The sequence below is a fragment of the Prionailurus viverrinus genome, chromosome C2 (genome assembly GCF_022837055.1).
Source record: "Prionailurus viverrinus isolate Anna chromosome C2, UM_Priviv_1.0, whole genome shotgun sequence".
NCBI lineage: Eukaryota > Metazoa > Chordata > Mammalia > Carnivora > Felidae > Prionailurus > Prionailurus viverrinus.
The window spans coordinates 51,542,013-51,569,153 of NC_062569.1; the positions used below are offsets into that span (position 1 = coordinate 51,542,013).

General features: G+C 39.5%; 1 protein-coding gene across 18 annotated transcripts in view; it reads right to left on the reverse strand.

The window, feature by feature from the left end:
- The window catches only part of VEPH1 (ventricular zone expressed PH domain containing 1), a 759,919-nt gene that overhangs the window by 171,887 nt on the left and 560,891 nt on the right, over positions 1 to 27,141 (reverse strand). For all 18 annotated transcript variants that reach the window (XR_007155827.1, XM_047876091.1, XM_047876078.1 and 15 more), the window contains one exon: positions 20,584 to 20,793. Coding sequence is in view for 17 of the 18 variants with exons in the window: in XM_047876091.1 (XP_047732047.1) it covers positions 20,584 to 20,793 (210 nt within the window). In the remaining variant the exon portion in view is untranslated. The remainder of the gene's footprint in view (positions 1 to 20,583; positions 20,794 to 27,141) is intronic.

Below are 27,141 nucleotides of genomic sequence, written 5' to 3' on the forward strand. Positions count from 1 at the left end.
GCTCCACTTCCTAATACCATCACCTTGGGGATTAGGTTTCCACATATGACTTGGTGAGGGGTGAGGTGGGCACATTCATAGCATAGCATGGGTTAATTTTGCCATTTCTTAACAGAAGAACAGAAGAGTCACCTAACTATGTCTGCTGTGTCTATTTTATCTACTGTACGAGATACTAAAATCCATGCATCTTGCCTTCAAGGTCATTCTCACTTTCTAAAGTGAAGGAAGCTAGAATATTTCCTTTGGAAAATCTTTGTAACTTGTACTATTTCCTTTCATCACCCTCTTTTCCTGCTAGTTGAATCTGTACCTACCAGGCAGAAAGGAGAGAGCAAATTTGTAACCAAACAGTGCTTCAGGAATGTGGAGCTGTCATAGAGAAGGTGGGCTCTGGGAAGTGTTTTGAAAGAAGAAGGGGGCTTTTGAATGAGCTAAAATCATGACATCATCACGAAGAATGCCATCTGCCTCTGAAGGAAGTTTGCCCTCCAAAGCAGATGTCAATATAAGAAATAGCAGGAGAAAATGGAGAAACCAGTATCAGCTTAGCATAATTCTGGCCTTTCTAAAATCAACCATACTTAGTAAATAAAGATTTCAATGACATGAGATAGTTAGGAAAGTTTGTCTTTCACTTTTCTGAGTAAACTTCCAGATATTTGAAACTCTATGGGACCTACACAGCATTGAAGGTTGATCATTTCCGTTCACTTGTATTCTGGGAGAGTTTATTTTCCAGTCATTTCAAGTTTATAAGTCTTAAGTAGCAACAACTATGTCTTTATCTACTTTAGATTTATTTATTACTTACCAAGAAATAAACTGATGTCAAGACACCCTTTTCAGTGTAATTTCTCATGTGTTATCTTCACATATTCATGTAGATAAGAAGGATCATTCTGGTTAACGCTAAGAACTATAACATGAACATTTCAGTGTGACAGTCTACTGCTGATCAGTCAGCTGTCAGATGTAATTTTCTTAGAGGCTTTAACTCAGATGATATGAACCAGTACCAAGTTCTTAACCGCTAGTTACTACAAAATAAATTAGGCTTAAATTTTTTTTTGATAAGTAAATCTCTAGGGGATTCTATGGGAGATAAATCCTGCAGGGCCTGGGTCCTTGAGACCAGTGCCTCTTACATTTCAGGTACATGCAGAATACCTGGGGATCTTGTTAAGCTGTAGATTCTGATTCCCAGGTGATACTCAATGCTCCTAGTCTGGTGACCACACTTTGGCCACCACACAGGAAGCAGACTGACAGGTTCTGAAAAACAGTAGCCACCAGCCATGCCTGGAACCTAATGTCTATATATTTCCTGGCCCTCCTTAAACACAACGTGCCATGTCATCAGCTGCCATTCACTAGTACAAGACACTGATGCTTCCTCAAGTTCCAGTTTAAATGAATGAAAAGCAAATGCAACCAGAAGAAAATCAGATGTTAAGCTCGACATCACAGATATATACTCTCAAGTGTTCAGAGCAGAGGAGAGCACAATGGCCTGGGGAGGTATGTAAAGGCCTTCTCCTTGGCTTGGGATCCCTGAGATGACTGAAGGGCCAATCAACTACTTGGAAACTGCGGGAGACCAGCAGGGGAGTAGAAGAGAAGTAGTTCAGAAAGGGTACCTAGGAATTCTGGGGAAGGCAGATCTCATTTGAGGCACATACCTCAACCCCTACCATTGGTTGAGGGCTGTTGATTCCTCACACATCTATCCTGTCAGACATATTATCACAGTGGCTTGTGAAGGTGAGGAAAGCCATAGGCAAAGAAATGCAGATGCTGGTAGTTAAAGTAGCCAGTTTAAACTGAAGTGATTCAATCTGTGGGGGATACAGGAGGGGTGAGGACTACTGGCCGCCTTCTTAAAAGAGCAGCAGGAGCACTGGGTGTTGTATGGAAACCAATTTGACAATAAATTTCATTAAAAAAAAAGGGCAGCAGGATTTGAGCTAGAATTAGCCACTGCTTCATCCTCTCAATCTCCCCGCTGCCAAGGCTCAGTTGTCCTGGTGAATCTAGGATTCAATCACTTCTTAAGTTCAGGAACTAAAGAGGCGGTCATGGAGTGGGTGCTTTCCACTTCCCTGGGGCAAATATGCTCACCAACTTCCTCACAGATATCGTTGTAAAAAAGTCAAAAGGTCCCTCTCGGAAGAAAGGAGATCAGATCTGTGGGGACCAGGGTGATCATTCTTGGGGTTCAGTCCTAAGGGGAGACTGGTCAGGCAGAGGTACCTTCTAGGTGCCGCTACCGCATCATAAGGTTTGTCAAGCTGCCTGGCTCACAGAGGAACTGAGGGATCTTTGTGGATTTGGTCAGTTGGCCTAAATTACAGTTGATAATTACAAGACATTGTTGAAAATTGTTGCAACATGTAACTTTTGTAACCATTATTTACTACTCTATGTTTGCAACTATTTGTGGGGACTGTTTGTCCTTTTACCAGGCTCTTTAGTTTCTTGGGAACTCTGAGGTACACGGTATTCATTTACTAGTCCACAATAGGAAGGGAAACAAAATACTGTTCCAAGGTCATCTGGGCACCAGTGATGAATAACTTTTTATTTATTTATTTATTTATTTATTTATTTTTTAAATTTTTTTTCAACGTTTATTTATTTTTGGGACAGAGAGAGACAGAGCATGAACGGGGGAGGGGCAGAGAGAGAGGGAGACACAGAATCGGAAACTGGCTCCAGGCTCTGAGCCATCAACCCAGAGCCTGACGAGGGGCTCGAACTCCCGGACCGCGAGATCGTGACCTGGCTGAAGTCGGACGCTTAACCGACTGCACCACCCAGGCGCCCCGAGTGATGAATAACTTTGGAGAGAGAAGGTAGAAGACAGGAACTATCTGCTAATCAATGAGGAGTTTTCATAATCTAACCCCAGTCTACGGACCAGTCTCATCTTTCCCCCTCTCTTCGACTATTCATTCAATGCTCCAGGCACTTGAAGTTCTCCAAGGTTTCCAAAAGACTCCTGGTCTTTTCCCAGCTGCTTGCTATTACACATGTCATGTCCTCCCATAGACAGCTACCTCTTCCTCCCATGATATGACCCTACCATTCGACAAACCAAGCTTCGATAATAACACTCTCCCAAACTCGCTCGTGCAGGGAGGGTTAGTAGTAGTAACACACACCAAGTTAAATTCAAATAATCTGTACATCTCCCTTGGCCCACGTTCGCTGAGAGCTCCTGTAGGGCAGGGACCACATTTTTCTTTTCTCTGTGTCACCATCATCAGCACTGGGGCTTGCACCCAGAAAGAATCAGCAGCTCAACCCAAATCATGAAGGGAGGGAGGGTGTAGAATATCAGCACCATTATTTGAAAGCTTATTTTATATATACTCAAAGGTTTTTTGTTTGTTTGTTTTCCTTACACTCTGGTAGAGGTTTATGATTGATATTATTTACAATTAGCATGTAACCTTTTCACAATATAAAAAACAATAAAGCTATTTGCATTTTAACGGATTGGGGGGGGGGCTTCCCCAGTTGATGACAATTCTGTGGGATTAAGCAGCAGCTGGCTGGCACCAACCAAGGCTTAAGAAAATGAGTCCCCGAAGTCGCTGAGCCTACCAAATTTTTAACTAAATTCTCTGTCTTTGGGGAAAGTGTAGTTTTAAGTCGAAGTTTCCTCCTCTCACAGAATGGCCCCAGATCCTTCAGTCTTGATTTGCAAGTTAAAGGAGCAAATCATCCATCCAGCTCCTTTTTCCCAGGATGTTTTTCCACAGTCAGGATGAGGACAGTAATGTGGCTGTCAGTTGCCTTTGTCATTCTTTTCCTTTTCCTCCTGAAAGTGTTTTTGTAGAAGGCCGGCCGGATGTCACAGAAATGCGACCTGGGCAAGATGTGTGTCGCTTCTTTACTTGAAAAGTATCCGTGACTCTGAGCCCAGAGAGGATGTAATAAACACACCCAGGTGCTTGGCCAGCGGATTCCAGCCAGTTAGAAAAACAAGGCAGAAGACACAGGATTTAACACCCACCATGGCAGCGGCTGGACTGGGAGGGCATGCCATTTGATTCTTCACAGGTGCAGAGTGTTGGTCTCTAGCTAAGGAAAACAACCGGGCATAGCATCCTTCCGTGTGCCAAATCACTTATAAAGAGCATTTTAGAGCATGCTGTCTCTGTTTCCACTACACAGGTCTGCTGCCTCATGGGTCTGGCATTGGGAATAAAACATAGCTATGGAGCGTGTGCTTCTCCGTACTAGTGTGTGCCTTCAAATGAGACTGGGTCCCAATGAGGATTCAACTATTCAACTAAATTTGTTTCAGTTTGTTTACTTGAGCCTTAAGTAAATAGAACACATGAATCCGATTTTGCTTCTCAAAAAAAAAAAAAAAATCTAAGCCATTCCTAATGGAGTCTCTTTTCCATGTTGAACCATGTTAGGAAAGAGCTATAATAACTGCAGTACCCAACCCAGTGGGCCGAGGCCACCGGCATGGCTGACAGTCTAATGAGTCAAGAAAATGATGGAAAAAATAAAATATTTTAGCACTGAACTTCTATTTCAGTTCTCCACAGACAAAAAAGTCAGTCTGGCCTGGGTTTAATTTAAACCACTTCATATTTAGTTAATAAGAGCTTTTTTAAAAAAAATGCTGCAAAATTATTTTAGCTGTTTTTATAGGTGAGGAGCTGAGGACAACCCACCCTTTATGGGAAGCCATGCACTTCCAGTGCCCCCAAGAATACAAGGAAGGCCTATTTTAAGTTATAAAGTTTTTTTTACAAAATGTGGTTTTATTATTGTTTTTGTTACTCTTATTCCCCTCAGGAATAATTGTCTGCAAAATAAATATAAAGCAGATATGCATTCCACTCAAAAAAAAATCAACATGTACCAGTTATTCTCTAAAAAAGAAGAAAAGCTATAGTCAATTCTGCTTTGCATGCCCTTATCTATGGTAGCTCATTCCATTCTGACCTGTCCTTGTTTTGACTTGTCCCATGCATACCCATCCAGTCAGCCCCTTTCTTTGGAGAAGCAGGGAAGAGGCAAGCCACTTCCCTGGTGGCTGTCTTCCCCAATTTCAGTCTGTTAGGCTTAAGCTTCAGTCTATATCCAAATAAGTGCAACGAGAAAGGTTTGGGCAACACCGAGGAAGTAATAAATTAATTAAATTGCTCGTACTTATTTACTGTTTACCATTAGCCAGACACTGTTCCACATGTTATAATTCATCAAATCCTCATGACAAGCCAATGTGGTGAATAATATTGCTATTTCCATTTTACACATGAGGAAACTGAGTCCAGAGAGGTGATACAACTTTCTGCTAGTTGAAACATATCAAGCACTTACTCTACTCCAGACTCTGTGCTAAAGGCTTTATACGAATGATCTGGGTGTATGTTTGTGGATGGTCTCTTTTTAATTTTGTTTTAATTTCAGTGTAATTAACAGAGAGTATTAGATTAGTTTCAGGTGTGCAATATAGTGATTCAACAATTCTATATATTACTCAGTGCTCATCATGATGAGTGTCCTTTTAATCCCCAATGTGGTTATGTGTTAGCAGCAATGCTTCACACTGATTCTGTCATTTCATCTTTACAATAACGCTGTGAGTTAAGTACAGTTATTTCCCCCATTTTATAGATAGGGAGATGGATATGAAGAGTACAAAAAAATAAAATAAAGATCTCTGGAAGTAAAAAAATTTATACATTAAAAAAGTTCAGAAACAGATCCAATAAAACTATCTAGGGAGATATAGTATAGTCACATGAAATTCAAAGTTTTTAGAAGAAAACGCTATTGCTTTAAATATGGATATAACCTAAAGCTTTATGTAGAAAGGAAAAAAAAACTAGTGAAATTGTGAGAAATTATTCCTCTAACAGTTACATGTTTTGAGATTTGTAATGCTCAATATCTAATAAGTGCATGTTGGGGTATATGTTGTGCTTTACATATTTTTAAGATTCAATGATCCCAGCTATAGAAATTTCTGAAATAAATTGCAAAAGTAAAGGTCTCTTTAATTTTTGAAATGTGATTAGGTTACAGGGAATCAAGAAATACTTTAGTTTAGTGAGTATACATGAACTAACATGGAGAGAAAATAAACACTCTCGCCCCAAATTTCTCATCTTAAGAGGGTTCATTGGATTGTTTATTTATTTTTAGACAGAAAAGTTTTTATATTTTTAATTTTATTTTTAAATCTTAATTCCAGTAATGTGCAGTGTTATATTAGTTTCAGGTGTACAATATAGTGATTCAACAATTCCATATATTAGTGCTCATCAAGATAGCTTCACTTCACTTATTTCACCCATCCCCCACCTGCCTCCCCTCTGGTAACCATCAGTTTGCTCTCTCTAGTTAAGAGTCTCTTTCTTGGTTTGTCTCCTTTTTCCTTTGTTCATTGGTTTGTTTCTTAAATCTGCCATATAAGTGAAATCATATGGTATTTTTTTTTCTCTAATTTCACTTAGTATGACACTCTCTAGATAGCAAGATTTCCTTTGTTTTTATGGCTGAGTAATAGTCACAGCAATATATATATATATATATATATATATATATATATATATATATATCACTTCTTCTCTATCCACTCATCTAGGAATGGACACTTCCATAATTTGGCTATTGTAAATAGCGCTGCAATAAACACAGGGCTGCACATATCTTTTTGAATCTATGTTTTCATATTCTTTGGGTAAATACCAAGTAGTAGAATTACTGGATCATATGGTAGGTCTATTTTTAATTTTTTCAGGAACCTCCAAACTGTTTTCCACAGTGGCAGCACCAGTTTGCATTTCCACCCATAGTACTTAAGGATTTTTTTCCTCCGTATCGTTGCCAACACTTGTTGTTTCTTTGGTTATTGATTTTAGTCATTCTGACATGTGTGAGGTAATATCTCACTGTGGTTTTGATTTGCATTTCCCTGATAATGAGTTCATGTGTCTGTTGGTCATCAGGCTGTTTTCTTTGGAGAAATGTCTGTCCATGTTTTCTGGAATTTTAAAATTGGGTTGTTTATGTTTTTGGTGTTGACTTGTATAAGTTGTTTACATATTTTGTATAATAGCCTTTTATCAAATACGTCATTTGCAAATATCTTCTCCCATTTCATAGGTTGCCTTTTAGTTTTCTTTTAATGTTTGTTTGTTTGTTTATTTATTTTTGAGAGACAGACAGACAGACAGACAGAGAGTGTATGTGCACCTGAGTAGGGGAGGAGCAGAGAGAGAATTTCAGTCTCCACACTGCCAGTGCAGAGCCCAATGCAGGGCTTGATTCCACAAACTGTTGAGATCGTGACCTGAGCCAAAATCAAGAGTCAGACACCTAACTGAGCTACCCAGGTGCCCCACCTTTTAGTTTTGGTCATGTTTTCCTTTGCTGAAAAGAAGCTTTTTATTTTGATGTTGTCCCAATAGTTTATGTTTGCTTTTGTTTCCCTTGCCTCAGGAGACATCTGTGGAAAAATATTGCTACTGCCAATGTCAAAGAAATTACTGCCTGTGATCTCTTCTAGGTTTTTATGATTTCAGTTCTCACATTTAGGTCCTTAATACATTTTAAATTTATTTTTCTGTATTATGTGAGAAAGTGGTCCAGCTACATTCTTTTGCATGTAGCTGTCCAGTTTTCCCAACACCATTTGTTGAAGGGACCGTCTCTTTCTCATCGACTGTTCTTGCCTCCTTTGCCAAAGATTAACTGACCATATAAATGTAGGTTTCTATCTGGGTTCTGTATTCTGTTCTATTGGCTTTTGTATCCATTTTTGTGCCAGTACCATACTGTTTTGATTACAGCATCTTTGTACTATATCTTGAAATTTGGGATTGTGATACCTCCAGTTTTGTTCTTCTTTTTCAAGATTGCTTTGGTTATTCGGGGTCTCCTGTGGTTCCATACCAATTTTAGGATTATTTGTTCTAGTTCTGTGGAAAATGCTATTGGTATTTTCATAGGGATGGCATTAAATCTGTAGATTGCTTTGGGTAGCATGGTCTTTTTAACAATATTTGCTCTTCCAATCCATTAGTATGGAACATCTTTCCATTTGTTTGTCTTGTCTTCATTTTCTTTAATCAGTGTTTCATATTTTTCAGAGAACACGTCTTTCACCCCCTTGGTTAAGTTTATTCCTAGGTATTTTATTATTTTTCATGCAACTGTAAATGGGATTGTTTTCATAGTTTCTCTTTCTACTGCTTCATTATTAATATATAGAAATGCACCAGATTTATGCACATTGATTTTATATCCTATGACTTTATTGAATTCACTTATCAATTTCTAGTAGTTTTTTTGCTGGAGTCATTATAGTTTCTTTGTGCATAGTATCATGTAATGTGCAAAAGAAAAAGGTTTACTTCTTTTTTTAGCAAAGTGGATGTCTTTGATTTCTTTTTCTTGTCGATTGCTGTGGTTAGGACTTCCAGTACTTTGTTGAATAAAGATGGTGACAGTGGACCATCCCTGTCTTGTTCCTTATCTTAGGGGAAAAGCTCTCAGTGTTTTACCATTGAGTATGACATTTGCTATGGGTTTTTCATATATGGTCTTTATTATAGTGAGGTATGCTCCCTCTAAACCTATTTCGTTGAGGGGCACCTGGGTGGTTCAGTCGGTTAAGCTTCCCACTTTGGCTCAGGTCATGATCTTGCAGTTCATGAGTTTCAGACCCACGTCAGGCTCTATGCTGACAGCTCAGAGCCTGGAGCCTGCTTCAGATTCTGTGTCTCCCTCTCTCTCTCTACCCCTCCCCCTCTCATGCTCTGTCTCTCTCTCTCTTCCTCTCTCAAAAATAAACATAAAAAATTAAAATATTAAACCTACTTTGTTGAGAGTTTTTATCATAAATGGTTGTTGTCCTTTGTCAAATGTTTTTTCTACATCCATTGAAATGGTCATATAGTTTTTATTCTTTCTCTTGATGATGTATCACTTTAACTGAGTTGTGTACATTGAACTGCCATTGCATCCCAGAAATAAATCCCACTTGATGTTGGTACATAATTTTTTAAATGTATCTTTGGATTTAGGAATTTTGCATCTTTATTCATCAGAGATATTGGCCTATTTTTTCTTTTTTTGAGTGTCTTTATCTGGTTTTGGCATCAGGGTAATGCTGGCCTCATAGAATGAATTTGGAAGCTTTTGTTACTCTTCTATTGTTTTTGTTTGTTTTTGTTTTTTTTGTTTTTGTTTTTGTTTTGCAATAGTTTGGAATAGAAGAATACGTATCAACTCTTCTTTAAATGTTTGCTGGCATTCATCTTTGGAGTCATCTGATCATGGACTTTTGTTTTTTGGGACTGTTTTGCTTACTGATTCAATTTCATTGCTGATAATCAGTTCACATTTTCTAATTCTTCCAATTCAGTGTTGGGAGGCTATATGCTTCTAGGAATTTATCCATTTCTTCTAGGATGCCCATTTTTTGGCATATAATTTTTCATAACATTCTCTTACAATCCTCTTTATTTCTTTGGTGTCAGTTATTTCTCCTCTTTCACTTCTGATTTTATTTATTTGAGACTTCTCTTTTCTGTTTTGATGAATCTAGCTAAAAGTTTATCAATTTTTTTATTTAAAAAATTTTTTTAATGTTTATTTATTATTGAGAGACAGAGAGACATAGAGCATGAGCAGAGGAGGGGTAGAGAGAGGGGGAGACATAGAATCTGAAGTAGGCTCCAGGCTCTGAGCTGTCAGCACAGAGCCTGACGCGGGGCTCAAACTCACAAACTGTGAGATCTGACCTGAGCTGAAGTCAGTCGCTTAACCAACTGAGCCACCCAGGTGCCCCAATTTTTTTATCTTTAAAAAAAACCAGCTCCTGGTTTCATTGATCTGTTCTATTGGTTTTTTTTTTTTTTTTTAGTTTCTGTTTCATTTACTTCTGTTCTAATCTTTATTATTTCCTTCCTTCTAACGGCTTTGGGTTTTGTTTGTTGTTCTTTTGTTTGTTGTCCTTAGGTGTAAGCTTAGGTTATTCATTTGAGATCTTTTTTTCTTGCTTCTTCAAGTAGCCTTGTATTGCTATAAACTTCCCTCCTAGAACGGCTTCTGCTATATCCCAAAGATCTTGGACTGTTATATTTTCATTTTTTTATTTGTTTCCATGTATTTAGTTGGTTTGTTTGTCTTTGTTTGTTTTTTGCCTCCATGTTTTTTTTTTTTTTAATTTCCTCTTTGATTTCTTGGTTGACCAACTCATTGTTTAGGAGCATGTTATTTAACCTCCACATGTTTGTATCCTTTATTGATTTTTTTCTTGTGTTTTATAATGTTGTGGTCAGAAAAGATGGATGGTATGACTTCAATCTTTGTGAATTTGTTGAGACTTGTTTTGTGGCCTAATATATGGTCTATTCTGTAGAATGTTCCCTGTGCACTTGAAAAGAATGTGTACTCTGTTTTAAGATGGAATGTTCTGAATATATCTGTTATATCCATCTGGTCCAATGTGTCCTTCAAAACCACTGTTTTGGTTTTTTTTGTTGTTGTTGATTTGCTGTTTGGATGTTCTGTCCATTGATGTTTGGGGGGCTAAAGTCCCCTATTGTTATTGTATTACTATTAATGACATCTTTAACCTTTGTTATTAACACTTTGTGTATTTGAATGCTTCCATATTGAGTGCATAAATTTTAACAGTTGTTATATCTTCTTGTTGGATTGTTCCCTTTATTTTTGATTTTATTTTTTTATTTGAGAGAGAGAGAGAGAGAGAGAGAGAGCGAGCGCGCGCCCACAGGGGAGATGGGCAGAGGAAGAGGCAGAGAAACTTAAGCAGGCTCCACACTCAGTGCAGAGCCTGACATGGGGCTTGATCCCATGATCTTGAGATCATGACCTGAGCTGAAATCAAGAGTTGGATACTCAACCAACTGAGTCACCCAGGCACCCAGATTGTTCCCTATATGATTATGTGGTGGCCTTCTTTGTCTCTTGTTACAGTGTTTGTTTTAAAGTCTACTTTGTATGATAATATGTATTGCTACTCTGGGTTTCTTTTCACTTCCATTTGCATGATTAATAGTTCTTTTTTCTCCTCACTTTCAATCTGCAAGTGTCTTTAGGTCTGAACTTAGTATCTTGTAGGCAGCATATGGATAGGTCTTGCTTTTTGTATCCATTCTGTCACCCTATGTCTTTTTATTGGGGCAGTTAGTCAATTTACATTCAAAGTCATTATTGATAGGTATGTGCCTATTGCCATGTTAGTGGTTTTACAGTTGTTTTTGTAGTTCTCTGTTCCTTTCTTCTGTTGTTCTCTTCTTTCATGGTTTGCCGGCCTTTAGTCATATGGTTGGATTTCTTTTTCTTTATTATTTGCATATCTATTACTGGTATTTGATTTGTGGATATCATTAGGTTTGTATATAATATTTTATGTAGATAACAGTCTATATAAAGTTGATGGTCACATAAGTTTGAACTCATCTTTACTCCTCTTCCCCTACATTTTAGATATATGGTATCATAATTTACATCCTTTTATTTTGTGAGTCACTTGACTAATTTCTATAGATATAATTAATTTTACTGATTTTATCTTTCCTAATTTTCTTCCTCCTACTTATTTCTTTCCTTTCTACTCAAAGAGTCCCCTTTCACATTTCTTGTTAGGCTGGTTTAGTGGTCTTGAATACCTTTAGCTTTTTTCTTTTCTTACTGTTTTTCTTTCTTTTTTTTTCTTTTTTTTTGTTCTTTCTTTTTTTTTTCCCTTGGTCTATAAAACTGTTTATCTCTTCTTCTATTTTGAATGATAGACTTGCTAGATAGAGTATTATTGTTGCAGATTTTTTTTCCTTTCAGCACTTTGAATATATTATGCCACTCCCTTCTAGCCTTCAAAATTTCTGCTGAAAAATCAGCTGATAGCCTTATATGGTTTCCCTTGATTGTAACTGTTTTCTTTTGCTACTTTACAAATTCTTTCTTTATCACTACTTTTTTTGCCATTTTAATTACTATGTGTCTTTGTGTGGACCTTTCTGGGTTGACTTTGTTGGGGCATTCTTTGCATCCTAGATCTGGATTTCTTTTTTTTTTTTTTATTTTATTTTCTTAGATTTACATCCAAATTAGTTAGCATATACTGCAACAGTGATTTCAGGAGTAGATTTCTTAATGCCCCTTACCCATATAGCCCATCCCCCCTCCCACAACACCTTCAGTAACCCTCGGTTTGTTCTCCATATTTAAGAGTCTCTTATGTTTTGTCCCCCTCCCTGTTTTTATATTATTTTTGTTTCCCTTCCCTTATGTTCATCTGTTTTGTCTCTTAAAGTCCTCATATGAGTGAAGTCATATGATTTTTGTCTTTCTCTGACTAATTTCACTTAACATCATACCTTCCAGTTCCATCCATGTAGTTGCAAATGGCAAGATTTCATTCTTTCTGATTGCTGAGTAATACTCCTCTCTCTCTCTCTATATATATATATGTGTGTGTGTGTGTGTGTATATATATATATATATGTGTGTATATATATATATATACATATATACATATATATATATATATATATATATATATGTATATATATATACACACACCACCATCTTCTTTATCCATTCATCCATTGATGGACATTTGGGCTCTTTCCATACTTTGGCTATTGTTGATAGTGTTGCTATAAACATGGGGGTGCATATGTCCCTTTGAAACAGCATACCTGTATCCCTTGGATAAATGCCTAGTAGCGCAATTGCTGGGTTGTAGGGTATTTCTATTTTTAGTTTTTTGAGGAACCTCCATACTATTTTCCAGAGTGGCTGCACCAGCTTGATTCCCACCAACAATGCAAAAGAGATCCTCTTTCTCTGCATACTCACCAACATCTGTTGTTGCCTGAATTGTTAATGTTAGTTGTTCTGACAGGTGTAAGGTGGTATCTCATGGTGGTTTTGATTTGTATTTCCCTGATGATGAGTGATGTGGAGCATTTTTTCATGTGTCAGTTGGCCATCGGGATGTCTTCTTTGGAGAAGTGTCTATTCATGTTTTTTGCTCATTTCTTCACTGGATTATTTGTTTCTTGGGTGTTGAGTTTGAGAAGTTCTTTATAGATTTTGGATACCAACCCTTTATCTGGTATGTCATTTGCAAATATCTTCTCCCATTCTGTCAGTTGCCTTTTAGTTTTGCTGATTGTTTCCTTCACTGTGCAGAAGCTTTTTATTTTGATGAGGTCCCAATAGTTCATTTTTGCTTTTGTTTCCCTTGCCTCCGGAGATATGTTGAGTAAGAAGTTGCTTCGGGCAAGATCAAAGAGGTTTTTGCCTACTTTCTCCTCGAGGATTTTGATGGCTTCCTATCTTACATTGAGGCCTTTCATCCATTTTGAGTTTATTTTTGTGTATGGTGTAAGAAAGTGGTCCAGGTTCATTCTTCTGCATGTTGCTGTCCAGTTTTCCCAACTTGCTGAAGAGACTGTCTTTATTCCATTGAATATTCTTTCCTGCTTTGTCAAAGATTAGTTGGCCATACGTTTATGGGTCCATTTCTGGGTTCTCTATTCTGTTCCATTGATCTGAGTGTTCTTGTGTAGAAAAAAAAAGGAAATCATTTGAAAATTTAAAAAACTAACACACTGAAGTAGACTAAAATGAAATGATGGAAGTAAAATTGAATTTGAAAACATTTACACAAAAGTAAAAAAATATAGAAAAAAATTAAAGAAAAATATTTTTAATAAAAATTGAAAATAAAAATGAACTTTTCCTCTTTCTTTATATAAGAAAAGAAATGAAATGAAAAAGAGAGAGGAAGAAAGAAAGAAAGAAAGAAAGAAAGAAAGAAAGAAAAAATTGAATAGTTGGACTGGCTAACAGATTGAAATATGACTGGAATTACTTCCTTTTCCTCTAGGAGTCAAACTATGAAGTGCTTTATAACTCATCAACTAATCAGGCAGTGAGACTTGTGTTCTTGAAGAGTGAGGTTGGCCTCACTTGAAGAGTTCTTGTGTTCTTGAAGAGTTGGGCGGGGCTTAGTGAAACAGCTCTGTTCTCCACTAGATGGCGCTGGTAGCCTACTGGGGTGGATTGTTGTGGCGCTTGTAGGTGCGTATGCACATACCTTGGAGTGGAGAAAATTGCCCCACCCAGCTACCAAGTCTCTAGTATCGGAACTCTGTTCTTCCCGATTAGCAATCATGCATCTGTCCTTCGTCTTTGGCTTCTGTCCACTCCCTGCTTCCATACTGTCCATGACCAAGGCCCAGGCAGCACCTCCCTCCCGAGTTTTGTCTCAGATGCAGCTGCCTTCCCTGGCCCCCCACTTGTGAGGGACTGTGTCTTTGACCCAATCCACCCCTCTGTGGAGGGTCTCACTGAGCAATGGCCAAATGCTGGCCACACCCAGGAAAGTTCATGTTACTGTGTTGTTGATGCCCAGAGACTGTGTCCAGGTGCCAGCCTGCCCCAGGAAAACTTTGAGAGATAGTGTAGCAGCAGCATTTCAGGGATTATGGAAAATCACAACACACATCTGGCACCAGGCTTCACCCCCAATGACCTTGTTCCAGCACCAGTGAATGTGGCCATTTTCTGGGGTCTCCTGGGCCCAGGTGGCCTCACAGCCTCTACCAAATGTCCTTCCAGCAGTGGAACCACTTCTCTCCGTGTGGCCTGAGAACCTCCCAGACCCTGCTCTGCTCCTGGGGATTCGCCCTTCCCACCAGAGCACTACCAGGTATGGAGCTGCGGAGTTTCAGACTGCGCTCCTCATGTTTACGGTCTTAATGGAATTAAGTCCTCTCCTTTCTCCTTTCTCCCTTTTTAGTTAAGGTTGAGGCTGTTTCCAATTTTCCACTTCCTAGCTTCTTTGGGGGAGGGGTGCTTTCCCATATTCTCCACCCCCTCCCCTGTCTCCATCCTCTCTCTGCATGCAAAAGTGGCTCCCTGCCCTTCATGGCTTCTCTCTCCCCCAGTTTACCTCTCTGTGCGGTGTACCTGCTGAGTTCTGTGGTTCAGGTTGTGCAGATTGTTGTGTTAGTCCTCAAATCAGTTTTCTAGGTGTGCAGGATGGTTTAGTGTTGGTCTGGCTGCATTTCATGGACGCCAGACATACAAAAAACTTCCATGCTTTTCAGCCATCTTGGCTCCCCCCCACCTCTCAGATCTGGATTTCTATTTCCTTGCCCAGAACAGGATTTTTTCAGCTATATTTCTTCAAATAGAATTTCTGCCCCCTTTTCTTTCTCTTCTCCTTCTGGGATTCCTATAATACAAATGTTATTGCACTTCATTGTTTTGCTGAGGTCCTAAGTCTTCTTTTCATTTTTTTTTTTTTTTTACTATTTTTTTTCTTTCCTGTTCAGACTGATTGCTTTCCATCATTCTGTCCTCCAGGTCACTGACCCATTCTTCTGCTTCTTCCAATCTCCTATTTATTCCATCTAATTTATTTTTAATTTCAGCTACTGAGTTCTTCATTTCTGATTGGTTCTTTTTTTTTTTTAATTTTTTTTTCAACGTTTATTTATTTTTGGGACAGAGAGAGACAGAGCATGAACGGGGGAGGGGCAGAGAGAGAGGGAGACACAGAATCGGAAACAGGCTCCAGGCTCTGAGCCATCAGCCCAGAGCCTGACACGGGGCTCGAACTCACGGACCGCGAGATCGTGACCTGGCTGAAGTCGGACGCTTAACCGACTGCGCCACCCAGGCGCCCCTGATTGGTTCTTTTTTATGTGTTTTCTCTCTTTGTTGAGGGTCTGAGATCCTCTACTCTCTTCTCAAGTTCAGTGAGTATCACAGCCAGTGAGTATCTTTAAATTCTCTATCAAATCCTCCACTTTGTTTAGTCTATTGCTGTGCTTTTTTTTTTTCCTGTTCTTTCATTTGGTACATATTTTTCTATCTTTTCATTTGTCTAACTCTCTGTGTCTGTGTCTGTCTTCACGTTAGGAAAGTCAGCTATATCTCCTGTTCTTGAAAGTAGTGGCTGCATGAAAAAGTGGTCCTCTAGCTTCCTGCAGCACACTGTCCCCTGTTCATCAGAACCTATTGCTTCAGGAGTGTTTCCTATGTATGTGTGCCCTTCTGCTGTGTCTGTGCCACTTTTGCCTTTAGCCCAGTGATCTGCAATGACTCTCTTTGCCTATCATGGGCGGGGTTTGGTTCCTGTATTGTTAGTGAACAAGGCTGAGGCTGCCTTGGGCTTGACTTAAGTCAGACTAGGAGTTTGCCAGAGATGTGGTAGCACCAAACTGTTGGGTGCTTTGGGGATGGATTCTTGAGAACTGCTTTGTCTCCTAATGTCTCCACTGCAGACTTCTCACTGAAGAAAGACAAAAGGATCTGTGCATTTTTGCCAATGTGAGGACATGTCTAATATAGTGATATTTCTTATTTGTGCATCTGCTTCAACTGAGCATCCCACACAGGTGGATTAAATCCTGGCATGATGGAAACCATCTGTGTCCTTTTCTTGACAGTGACAAGGAAGAGGCAACTCAGGGGCAACAATGCATCAGTTGCCCCAGAAGCAGGTTTCTCTGGCCTGTGTTTCTTCCATTTTATTCTCTGTTCAGTAGATGTGCTTTGTACGTCAGCACAAACCTGAAAATGGCTCAGGAGACACTGTATTGCCTCACATATTGACAAAAGCACTATCAAGCTATTAAACATGGTTTCACTTAAATTTGGGTGGAAAAAAAAATTCCTGAGGTAATTTGGGAGATAGTGAGTATAAGGATCTATCGGGCTTTAGTTTTGGGTTTATATATACAACTTTCCTCTGTGAGGTGCAATGCAGATGAAAAAACCGTGATGTTGCTATCAAGCTGCTGAAAACAGTGTGCCCACCCAGATGGGCCCTGATTTGAAAGACAGGGCACATCCCGCTTGGATCCCCTGTAGCCAGGCCTGGCAGTTCTCACACGTGGCTTCATTCAAATACAGAAGGTGAAGCATAAGTTGATTAATAACTCATGTGACTAATTCCAGGCTAGCTCTACTCCAAGGTTATGCCTCACCTGATGATTGCATACCCTCAGGAGACTCCCCTTTTCTTCTTAAGGATCTAACAATGCAGTTTTCTGGAGGCCAGGTAACAAAGCAGGATGAAACAGTAGGCTCCAGTCAGTCACAGATTGTGCATTCCAAAAGTTGGAGCAAGATTCTCAAAGTTGGATTGGCTCTTCTGCATTTCCAAAATCTTTTAAATCCTATCAGTGTAATCACCTGATGCTGAAACCCCTGAATACATCCGGAAATTCTACTTTTGTGCAAAGAGAAAAATTTTTAAATGGAGTCAATTTTTAGACAAAACCAGGACAGGATGAGAGAGAGGATCCTAGGGCCTGAGGTCAATAGGGTACTGTGGCTGTCTTATCATTAACACCCTAAACATTTCTATATCTTATATATTCTCATGAATCTTTATCTAACCAGAGACCAAGTTCTCCACACAGAAAATGATGTTTTTTTTTCCAGGGCAAAGTTCCTGCTACTTCCTCTTTATTGCAATTCCCTCCTCCATAGGTGTCCAGGACCCTAACTTCTGCCCTCAGGCCCACCTGGCAATGTCCTTCAGTAACTTCATGTTTCTTTTTAGAAGGAGGCTGGACAGAAATACATATATATCTTCCCTGCTAGTTTTGGTATTTGGGAATATGGCTCTATGAGAGTTTTAGAAAGTTGAACAGATTCACTCAAATTAATCAGTTAATAGCTGCTTAGACTACTACACTTATTCTTGGGACATCTGAGCTTTAGTATTCTTTAAAACTAAAAGAAAGACTTTCTAATGGTGATATTTTCAGTGTTAGAAACAAATAAGAAGGGTATTATATCTCAGTAAAGGAGCCTGACTGACATTTATATAGGTAATTTGGTCAGGCTGATCTTAAAGGAAATGGAATAATGAAATCAAGAATATCAGAGCAGAAAGGAGGTATGCCTGTGCAAGGATGCTATTTTTGAGGAGAGAAAACAGACCCAGAGAAACAAAATGACTTGCCAAACTGCACCAGAGACATTCCGTGACCTCCATCATTATTTCTGCCCTTGATTCTCTCTTGATATGTAACTACTTGAATCCAGACTACATGTTCTAGCCTCCCTTGCAGCTAGGTATGGTCATATGTAGTTTTGTTCTATGGTAGCAATGGGATATGAATAGGAGGTTGTGTTTGACTATGTGGAAGAGTCCTTCTTTTTTTTCACCTTCCTGCTGACTGAAATACTGACTTGATGGGTGGAGACGAGTAGCCACCTTGGACCATGACATGGAAGTCATGTGTTTTCTATTGTGTTCAAGGAAGGCAATGCAATAAAGTAGAAGGAACCTGGGTCTCTGAAACCTGTATTTCTAGGCTGACTGCTTTCTAGACTTCTTTATGTATAAGAGAAATAGATAACTGTATTTGTTTAAGTCACTATTATTTTGAACTTTGGTGTTACTCTCAACCATACCTAATCTAAACTGTATCAGTATCAGCTGTATCAGTAGTCTGGAAAAGTCTTAATTGATTCACATGGCTTGATGGAGAAAGGCATAAAGAGTGATGGACAAGACCTGATTTTAAGTCTAAGATAGAATATGCTTTAAATACTTGACATCATGAAATCTCAAATACTGATCCACTAACAGCTGCATAAGAATTACCTGTCAGAGGATCCCACAAATCCAGATTCCTAGGTTCCTTTCCTAGAGATTCTGATTTAGTAGATTTTCTATGAGACCCAAGAACTTATATTATTAAAAAAAACTCCCCATGTAATCCTGATATCCAGGTACATTTGGAAAGTATTTGATCTAGAATTTTATTTGTTGAGAAGGTGAGTCAGAACCACGAGAAAAAAAATTTTCTCCCCCAAACATAGATGTCTTCATGGACATATGAGAATGAGAGATGGGGGAGGGGCAAATATTTTGATGCTCTGAATTGTGAAATAAGTGATTCCACTGGCCATTTGGATCCCATCTTCTCACTGCACCCACCTAGGGTCATGCAAAAGTCACACTAACAGGCTACTCTCTGTCAGGTTAGCCTTAGTTCAGGTAAACCTACAGTGACATAATTGTATGTGGTTTGTGTTTTTTTGTTATTGTTTTAACAGGTAACATTTTCTGTGGGAAGTTTAATCACTTCTAATGTGCATTACTACATATTAATGAATCATAAATGTATTTGTGATGAAAATAAATACCATTAAGGTGCAGGAAGAGTTAACTTTTTTAAGATTCCAGGGTCTCACACATCACAGGTTGAAGTTTTTGGTGCATATAAAAATTTGCAAGGTCAGCAGATTCCATCAAACAGCTGTCAGCTGAAGTTGTCCTAAAAGCACTTGGGCACTCTAGTGGGTTTTCCTGGCAGCCAAGGTGACAGGCACGGGAAAGTGTTACCAGAAGGCAGATGGTGGCAGGCGTGAGACATTCCCAGCAGCAGTGGATAGAGAGGGATTATACTAAGCAGCATGTCCACACCAAAGTAATCCTTTTACAAGATCCCCCCATCATGTTGATGGTTACAGGCTGCTTGGCAGCTCAGCTCTCCCACCTTTGTCTGGGAAGCTAGAGGACAAAGGCCCTCCACCAGAAGGAAGCCTCTCCTTCACTAGGCCCTCTGCAAATCTCAGCAGAAATAAAATAAAATAAAACAGAACCACAGATCCATTCTAAGACAAACTTTGAAAAGAGTGCAAAGGATAGCAAAGATCTAATTCCAGCGGGGTCACCAACTAACCCAGTCTCGGTCTGGGTAAGTCATTCAACTTTTCTTGCCTTTAATTTTCTCTTGTGTAGAATCAAGAGGTTGGACTTGATGGACTATGGATTCCCTTTTAAGAGTTGTACGGTTTTTATAACTGTATTATATGTAAGTGGGTGAAAATAAAAGCTTCCCTCTATCAATTATATATTTACTTTTATTTTAAAAAGATAATAGTCCTAAAGCCCAATATAAAATCATCAGACAGACATGCATGCGTGCACACCCTTCAGAACCTGAATTTCTGGAAATCGTTTCTCGGTCGCCTAATCCCCACAAACTGATGGCATCCTGTTGTTCCTGCCAAAAGATCCTACTATGCAAATATTTAGGCTAGGCCTTTTAAACAACCATGAACATTTATTTCACTCTTCCAAGTAACATCATCTGGAGGGCTCAAAATACACCAACGAATGCAGGCACTTATTGACAGTATGGCTATGGGATCTTTTAATCAGTAGTGTTTGAGGCCTAACCCTATGCTTACTGATGGTTTCCTCAGTTAAGCAGAACTACAACCAGAAATGAGTTGAAATTCTTTTACTGGTTATTGTTATTACAAAGTGGTCTTAATCTGTCATAGTGCTTCCTCCATTTTAATCCTTTCCCTTCCTCAGGTGACACTCCAGCAATGAGATCCTTACTTCCTGAACCTTCCACCTAGCTCTGCTATAATGTGTCCTTGATCCAAAGGCCACTGTCCATGCAAAAGTTTTGAAAGAAAAATGGGAGCTCTCAGAAGTTCCAGGACCCATTTGCAGCTCACAGAGGCCCCAGTGGATTAAGTGCCAATGGAATTTAGAGAAAAAAAAAAAGTCAAACTTACTTCATCCACATGCCCCACAGCTCCATAGATTCTGGCCATTTGTCCGATGAGGTAGGGGAATCTCTCACCAATCTCTTTCAGCATTGGAAGAAAACTGTTCAAAGCCACAGGTTCATAGCCTGCTATCTCTATGAGGATGTTTAGGATGACATCATTATGGGTTGAGTCTTTCAAATGTCTGATTAGGAAAGGAATACACTTCTGAACCACCTATGAAAAGAAAAGAGAGAGGAAGAGAAGAGAAACAAAAATTAATTAAATCAGGACTAATTTAATATTTTTTGATTTTATGAAATCTGAAGTCAACACATTCTGGGATTATTGCCCTCACTGGAACTCAAGCAAATACAAGTCTGAAATTTAGAATTTACAATAAAATTTCAGAGGCTTCAGTTTGTTTCCCTTTTTCATTTCATCTGTGCTCTGCTATTGAAGAGTAACAACATTACATTATAAAATGTTTAGAAGCTGCTATTCATAAGTCAAGTTTTGATATGTTATATCCTCACCAGAATATTAAATTTCCTCCAATCCACCATAAAAGTGCGACTTAAAGGGCAATATGCAAAAGATACTTGATGACTTCAATGAAAGCCTTCAAATTGGAGAAGTATGGTTTGGAAATATTTAATAATAAAAATAAGAAAGCAGGAAACAGCCTTTAAATTTGCTTCAATATTCCATTTTGATCACAAAAAAGTACTAAGAAAGAATATTACTAAAGTAAAATAATTTCTACCATATTCCTGACACCCTATATGGCTTTCTTGATTTTGAATGCTTGTATTAATATAAAGATGCAATAATTCATATTGAAGAAAATGTGACTTTTTGTGGACTAAAGTCACTATGTTAATACACAGACACATTGCACACTGACAACTTAATGAATTGTTTTGTCTGCTAAAATAAAACAATTAGAAAGGACAACCCGTGGAAACTGAACAGTAAAAATAAAAACAATTTGCCCATCTATACTTCTATGCTGATTTTTTAGTTTGTTGTTGGTTTGCTTTTTTGGTTGGTTACTTTTTTGGTAAGGTGGACTTGAAATGTAGCTTCCAGTATTAAAACAGAATCTGATACTCAGCTCAACCTGCTAAATTTATAATCCACCCTTTGCCAAAACCCTGCTTCTCTCACTTCCCTCTCTAGCTTCAAGTGTCTCTTTTCCCCATGAATGGCACCATTATCTACCTGGCTACTCAAGTCAGAAGTCTGGGAATCATTCTTGACTGTTCTTTTTCCCTTATCATTAGCCTCCTCCAAACAACCACCAAGTCCTACTGATTCCACCTCCCAAGTATGCCACAGATCTGTCCACTTCCATTAATTTCCATTCATTTCTCCATTCACTTATTTACAAATATTTATTGAGTCCTTCCTATTTGCAAGGTAGTATTCTAGGTGCTAAAGCTGCTAATAAGTCTAGCAGATTCCTGCCATAGTGGAATAATTCACTGCCTAGTAAATGAGACATTTCATGAAATGAGTAATTTTAATAGAAATGCATAATTATAAATTTTAATAAATGCCATATAGCAAAATACAAGGTGCTGTGACAGACTATCCTGGGGCCCTAGGTTAAGCTGGCATCAGGGAAGTACTCTCCCAGCAGGCACATCTAAGCTGAGACCACTGATCCAATTATCCTGAACTTGGGTTATTCCAACAGCTTTCTAACTCTTCTCTCTGCCATCAGTCTTGTCCATCCAATTCCTTCTCTACCTTGTGGCCTCAATAGCAACCCTTCCTCTGCTTAAAATAGTTCACTGATTTGCCATCGATCTCAAGATAGAGGCTTAACACACCTTTTCCAAACTGATGCCTATCCGTTTTTCTAGATGTATCCCCCCATCCAGATCCCATCAGATATCATAGCTCAACCATGTTGATTTTTCCAAAATGTTTTCTTGACCTGCTAAGATTTCTCTTGCATCTAGGGTTGTACTCACGTGATTCACTCTGCCTGTAATTCTTATTGCCCCTTTTTTTCTGGATACTCCTTCTCATTCGTAAGGCTTTGGATTAGCTGTTGTTGCCTTTAAAAGCCTTCCTCCACTCCCTTCTCTTTCCTCCTCAATCCAGTGCCCTGGCTGAAGCCCCTATCACACCCTACATGGCTCCCAGCAAACCCTTCTCATGCCTTCTTCATATTGCTAGTCTAGATGTTTGTTTTGCAGGCTGGATTAAAAACTCTATAAGAGTTTGTACCCCATTGTATAGCCAAAGCCTAGAACAGAGCCTGGCCAGAAACTGAGTCAATAAATATTTGAGGAACAAACCAAACGAAGAAAAATCTAAATGGTTTTACAGGCTAGCATTTGAATAACCTCCACACCCCACCCCATAGTGTTGAATAGTTGTACATAATGTTTTAATGGATATATTGTCACATGTCATATACAACATAACTAACAGGGACATGAAAGCAGACATTTTGAGAGGACTAAAATTATCCTACATATAAATTTAAACTGGATATTCATATCCAGTACTTATGGAGGAAGGGCCAGGGCTAGTTTCTGATATACAGCATACATGACTGAACAGGTCTACAAATGTTGCCTATGCATTTGGGAATGGTTGTATGTCCTTCCGGAGAAACCAAGAGAGATCCCTGGCACATAAGGTAGAAGTGTCAGCCAGCTGCTCTAGGTCAGGGCAGCATATTTAACCTGAGTCTTTTAGTAATGGAAAATGCTTACACATTTCCTGCCCCATTCTATAAAATTCTATTTCCTAGTCCTTACCCTTCATGTCCTATTTCTGGAACACGAAGGTCTCTGTGACATGTGCTTCCAGTCATGCCAATTTTATTTAAACTCCAGCCATACATCCCAAGCCATACAAGAGTATACTATATGTACTGTACCATAAAGAAAAAGAAAAAGAAAAAGGAAAAGAAAAAGAAAGAAAGAAGAAAAGGAAAAGGAAAAGAAAGGAAAAGAAAAGAAAGGAAAAGAAAAGAAAAGAAAAGAAAAGAAAAGAAAAGAAAAAGAAAGAAAAAAGAAAGCTGGCTCGAGACAAATATATATGCTTAGGCACAGTTGAATCCATTGAAGCAAAGAGTAGAGAAGACTTGAATAGTGTAAATAAAGTAATTTTACTGATTAAACAAAAATTTATTATTTTGTGGTTTCCTGATAACCCAAAAGCTTGTCATGATGGTGACAGAAAAGACAGATATTTCTTGAAGTTTATCACACACATGAAAGGAAAGCGGCGCTTTGGGCTTTAGACAGATTATTCTTAGATAAGAAGGAATTTTATTTTCTAAATACAGGCATTTCCTCAGGCTGGTCTCTTTCGTGCTGCCTCACTAGGGAGCTGCTTCATATCTCAGAGAGGGCCTTTCATCACTGAGAGCAGAGCAGCCACTAAGACAGCATAGATGTCTAGCAGAGGGCAAGCTGACACGGCCTTTGTTGAGACCATAACCTCATGGCATGGACCGCCGAAAGAGCTTCCAAGCTGTCCTATCTAATCATGTCAAGACTTCAAAGGTTTGTCATGGCCTACGGCTGGGATCCCAATGCCATGGCATTCCAGGGTCTTCACTGACTGGCATATCTACTGCCTCTTCCACCATGAACTCTGACCCAGCGACATGCCACCAATCACCCACAGTGGCTTAAACATGGAGAGGATGCTCATGCTTTCAAAGCCCATCTCAAAGAGCTCTACTTCTGGGAAGCCTTCCCCATAGCCCACCCTAACACATGCAGGACCTAGGGCTAGAGTGCAAATAAAGGGCCTTACACCACACACTCAAATACTCAGGTGCTACCCTCTACCTGACACATGTGCCTTTATAACAATCTTGGAGGCCTGATTTGAATTTGGAATTTTTGGCCTGTATAGAGGGAACAGAAAGAAATGACCTCTAGGCCCCATTCCTTGCCCCTCTCTTCTCTTTCTATTCCTGGCTTTGTCCTGCAAGGAGTCTTGTATGCATGTATATGAATACCCCAGCCCACAAATGCAAGTTCATCTAAAACACCCCTCAGGCCTGTGGGGTCATGCTGTTGGCACGGCCTGTCCTTGGGAGAACAGATCCAGGGGCCAGGCCTGTTGAAGCCTTAGAAGGAGGACAGAGATGTACAGGAAAAGAATTCCAAGGTCCCAGTGACCTGGACTACGTTTATTAGGTGACAGAATGTGTGGAAACTGGGGGAACATGTAGATGAGGGCCAGACCAGGACCCTCTAAAGTAAATAGCCCAGGCAAGGCACCTTCCCTGGCTCTCCATTCCTTCCTGAGTGGAATTAACCGCTGCCTTTTTTTGTGCTCTCAGAGCAGTCTGCTGACAGTTTTAGCACCTTGCCACTGAACTGAAGTTTTGTGGACATATCTCATCGGCCCAGGCCATGGGGCCATGAGGGTAGGGCCATCTGAAAACATAGCACCACAATACATAGCAACTTAATTAGCAGCAAATGACATTAAAATTTTTATGTATATAATAAAAGGTAGAGCTACTGTGTGTGTGCACATATGTGTACATGTGTGTGCATGTACTCCCTCTTAAATTTTCCTTGGGCTCAATTTTCTCTTCTAATTGATTTGGCCAGCATTAACAATTTCTATTACTCTTCGAAACCCTATAAAATAACTGCCACTCTTTTCATTTACTAATTACTCCCACCATAGTGACAAAATATATATACTGAAAATTATGGTTCTGCTCCAAAGACTGTTGTAGAACAGTCTATATATTCCATCACTCCATCTTCTTAATGTTCTGCAAATGGCTTATTTTAAATAAATACCAAAAGTGACCTCTGAGTATTGTCAGCATGATGATGCTGTGTTAGGTGCCTCAGGATTAGGTATGTGAAGAGGAATGCTGTAAGCTTGAAAATCCAAGAAAATGACTCTCTGCTCTAGGGACCAGACCACAAAAGCAGTTCCTCTGGGTTTGGACATTAATCAACGGAGGGCTGAAGTTGCTATTTTCTGCCACTCATCTCTGTACGGTTGGGGCTAGAAGCCCAAGTCCTGGGGATAATAACAGATGGGCTCTTATGTGTTACTAAATGCTGTTCCTTTTGTTGGCTAGGTTACAGCATGGTTTATAGCAGCCAAGAATACAGACTTAGCCCCAAAAGGCCACTTGGAAAATTGACCACCCAGCCTTTTCCTATAAATGAACCCTGAGGATTCTCTGGAGGTTCCAGCCATGAATCACTAGCCAGGAACTGCCCCCCTTTAACTGAGAAGGATGGTTTTCTGAAAGAGGGATACCCAGAGGGCAGTGATGGAGGAAGGGGACCGACCTGCCTGGCCAGCCACACGTAAAGCTCACAGATATATGGATGTTGAAGCTCTGCCACCTTTGCAATCTCAACCTTGTCTTCACTGGAGAACCTGCTCAGTTTACCTCCTATTTACAGAGCATTGGCATAGCTTTTATGCAGAAAGGAAAAATTCACTTTAATCCCAGTTCCACAGGGTCAAAACCCGTCTCATTTAGCTTCTTGCTTCATCTGCAATGAAGTTATAATAACTAGACTTAAATTGGAAGTCTCAGCCTGCATTTCTGATTGTTGCCATTGTTTTCAATTTCCTCTCTCCCTTTCTCCATATATGTCTCCCTTCCTTTTTGCGCACTAATTAAGGAACATGAGAGAGAGGAGGTGAATCCAGCATGTCTCTGGCTCACTGTCTGCACACCTCAGTAACCAAGTGTTAGCCATGAAGAGCCCCATGACGAGCCGCAGGAGGCAGGTGGAAGCCCACTTTAACACGAAGGGCAGTGCTGGTGGGAAACAGAGGTTGGGTCCTTCCCCTGCTACAACTTCTCACCCATTAGGGCCCTGGCACAGGTGAGGTCCATTCACATCACTGTGCCTGTTTCCTAAACCCTTGCGGCTTCATCCTGGGATCCACACTTAGCATGCACAACACCTACAGGACTCTGCTTTCACTCTCTCCTCATTCAGTTCAGGTCTCCTACTTCTGCCACAGAGCTCACCTTTCTGACCGCCTTTGTCTACTGAGCCCTCTCAACCCCCCATCTGCTTCACAAGCCATGCCTTATAGCCTCAAGTTTTCAGGGTGTTGAGGTCAAAAGATCTCAATGGCTGGAATTAGATTGGGTTTATGATGTACCTCAGGCTTATCTCTATGGCTTTAGAAAAGTTACCTAACCAGTGACAGCCCCAGATTTTCTGTAAATGGCTGTCATATGGGAGGCATTGTGACCGTAATGGCCAGTGGAAGACATGGACATTGCCTATTTTAAAATTGGAGGGGCTGTTACAGATGAGCAGGGTGTGAAAAGCCACCTCACTATCACTCCTTTGTACCACCACAGTTCTTAACCTTTCCAGACTTTGACTTTTCTGTTTACCAAAGGAAAGGTTGTTATGGGGAATAAGTGAGATAACGTTGTAAAACACCTACACAGTGTCTGGTACTTGGCATTAGTTCAACCACTATTAGTGTCCTTGTTTACTCTCCTCTGCCTCCTGTAACCAGCTGAGAACACTACAGTAATACTTTGGAGATATTCCAGACCACCACAATAAAGCGAATGTCACAATAAAGAGACTC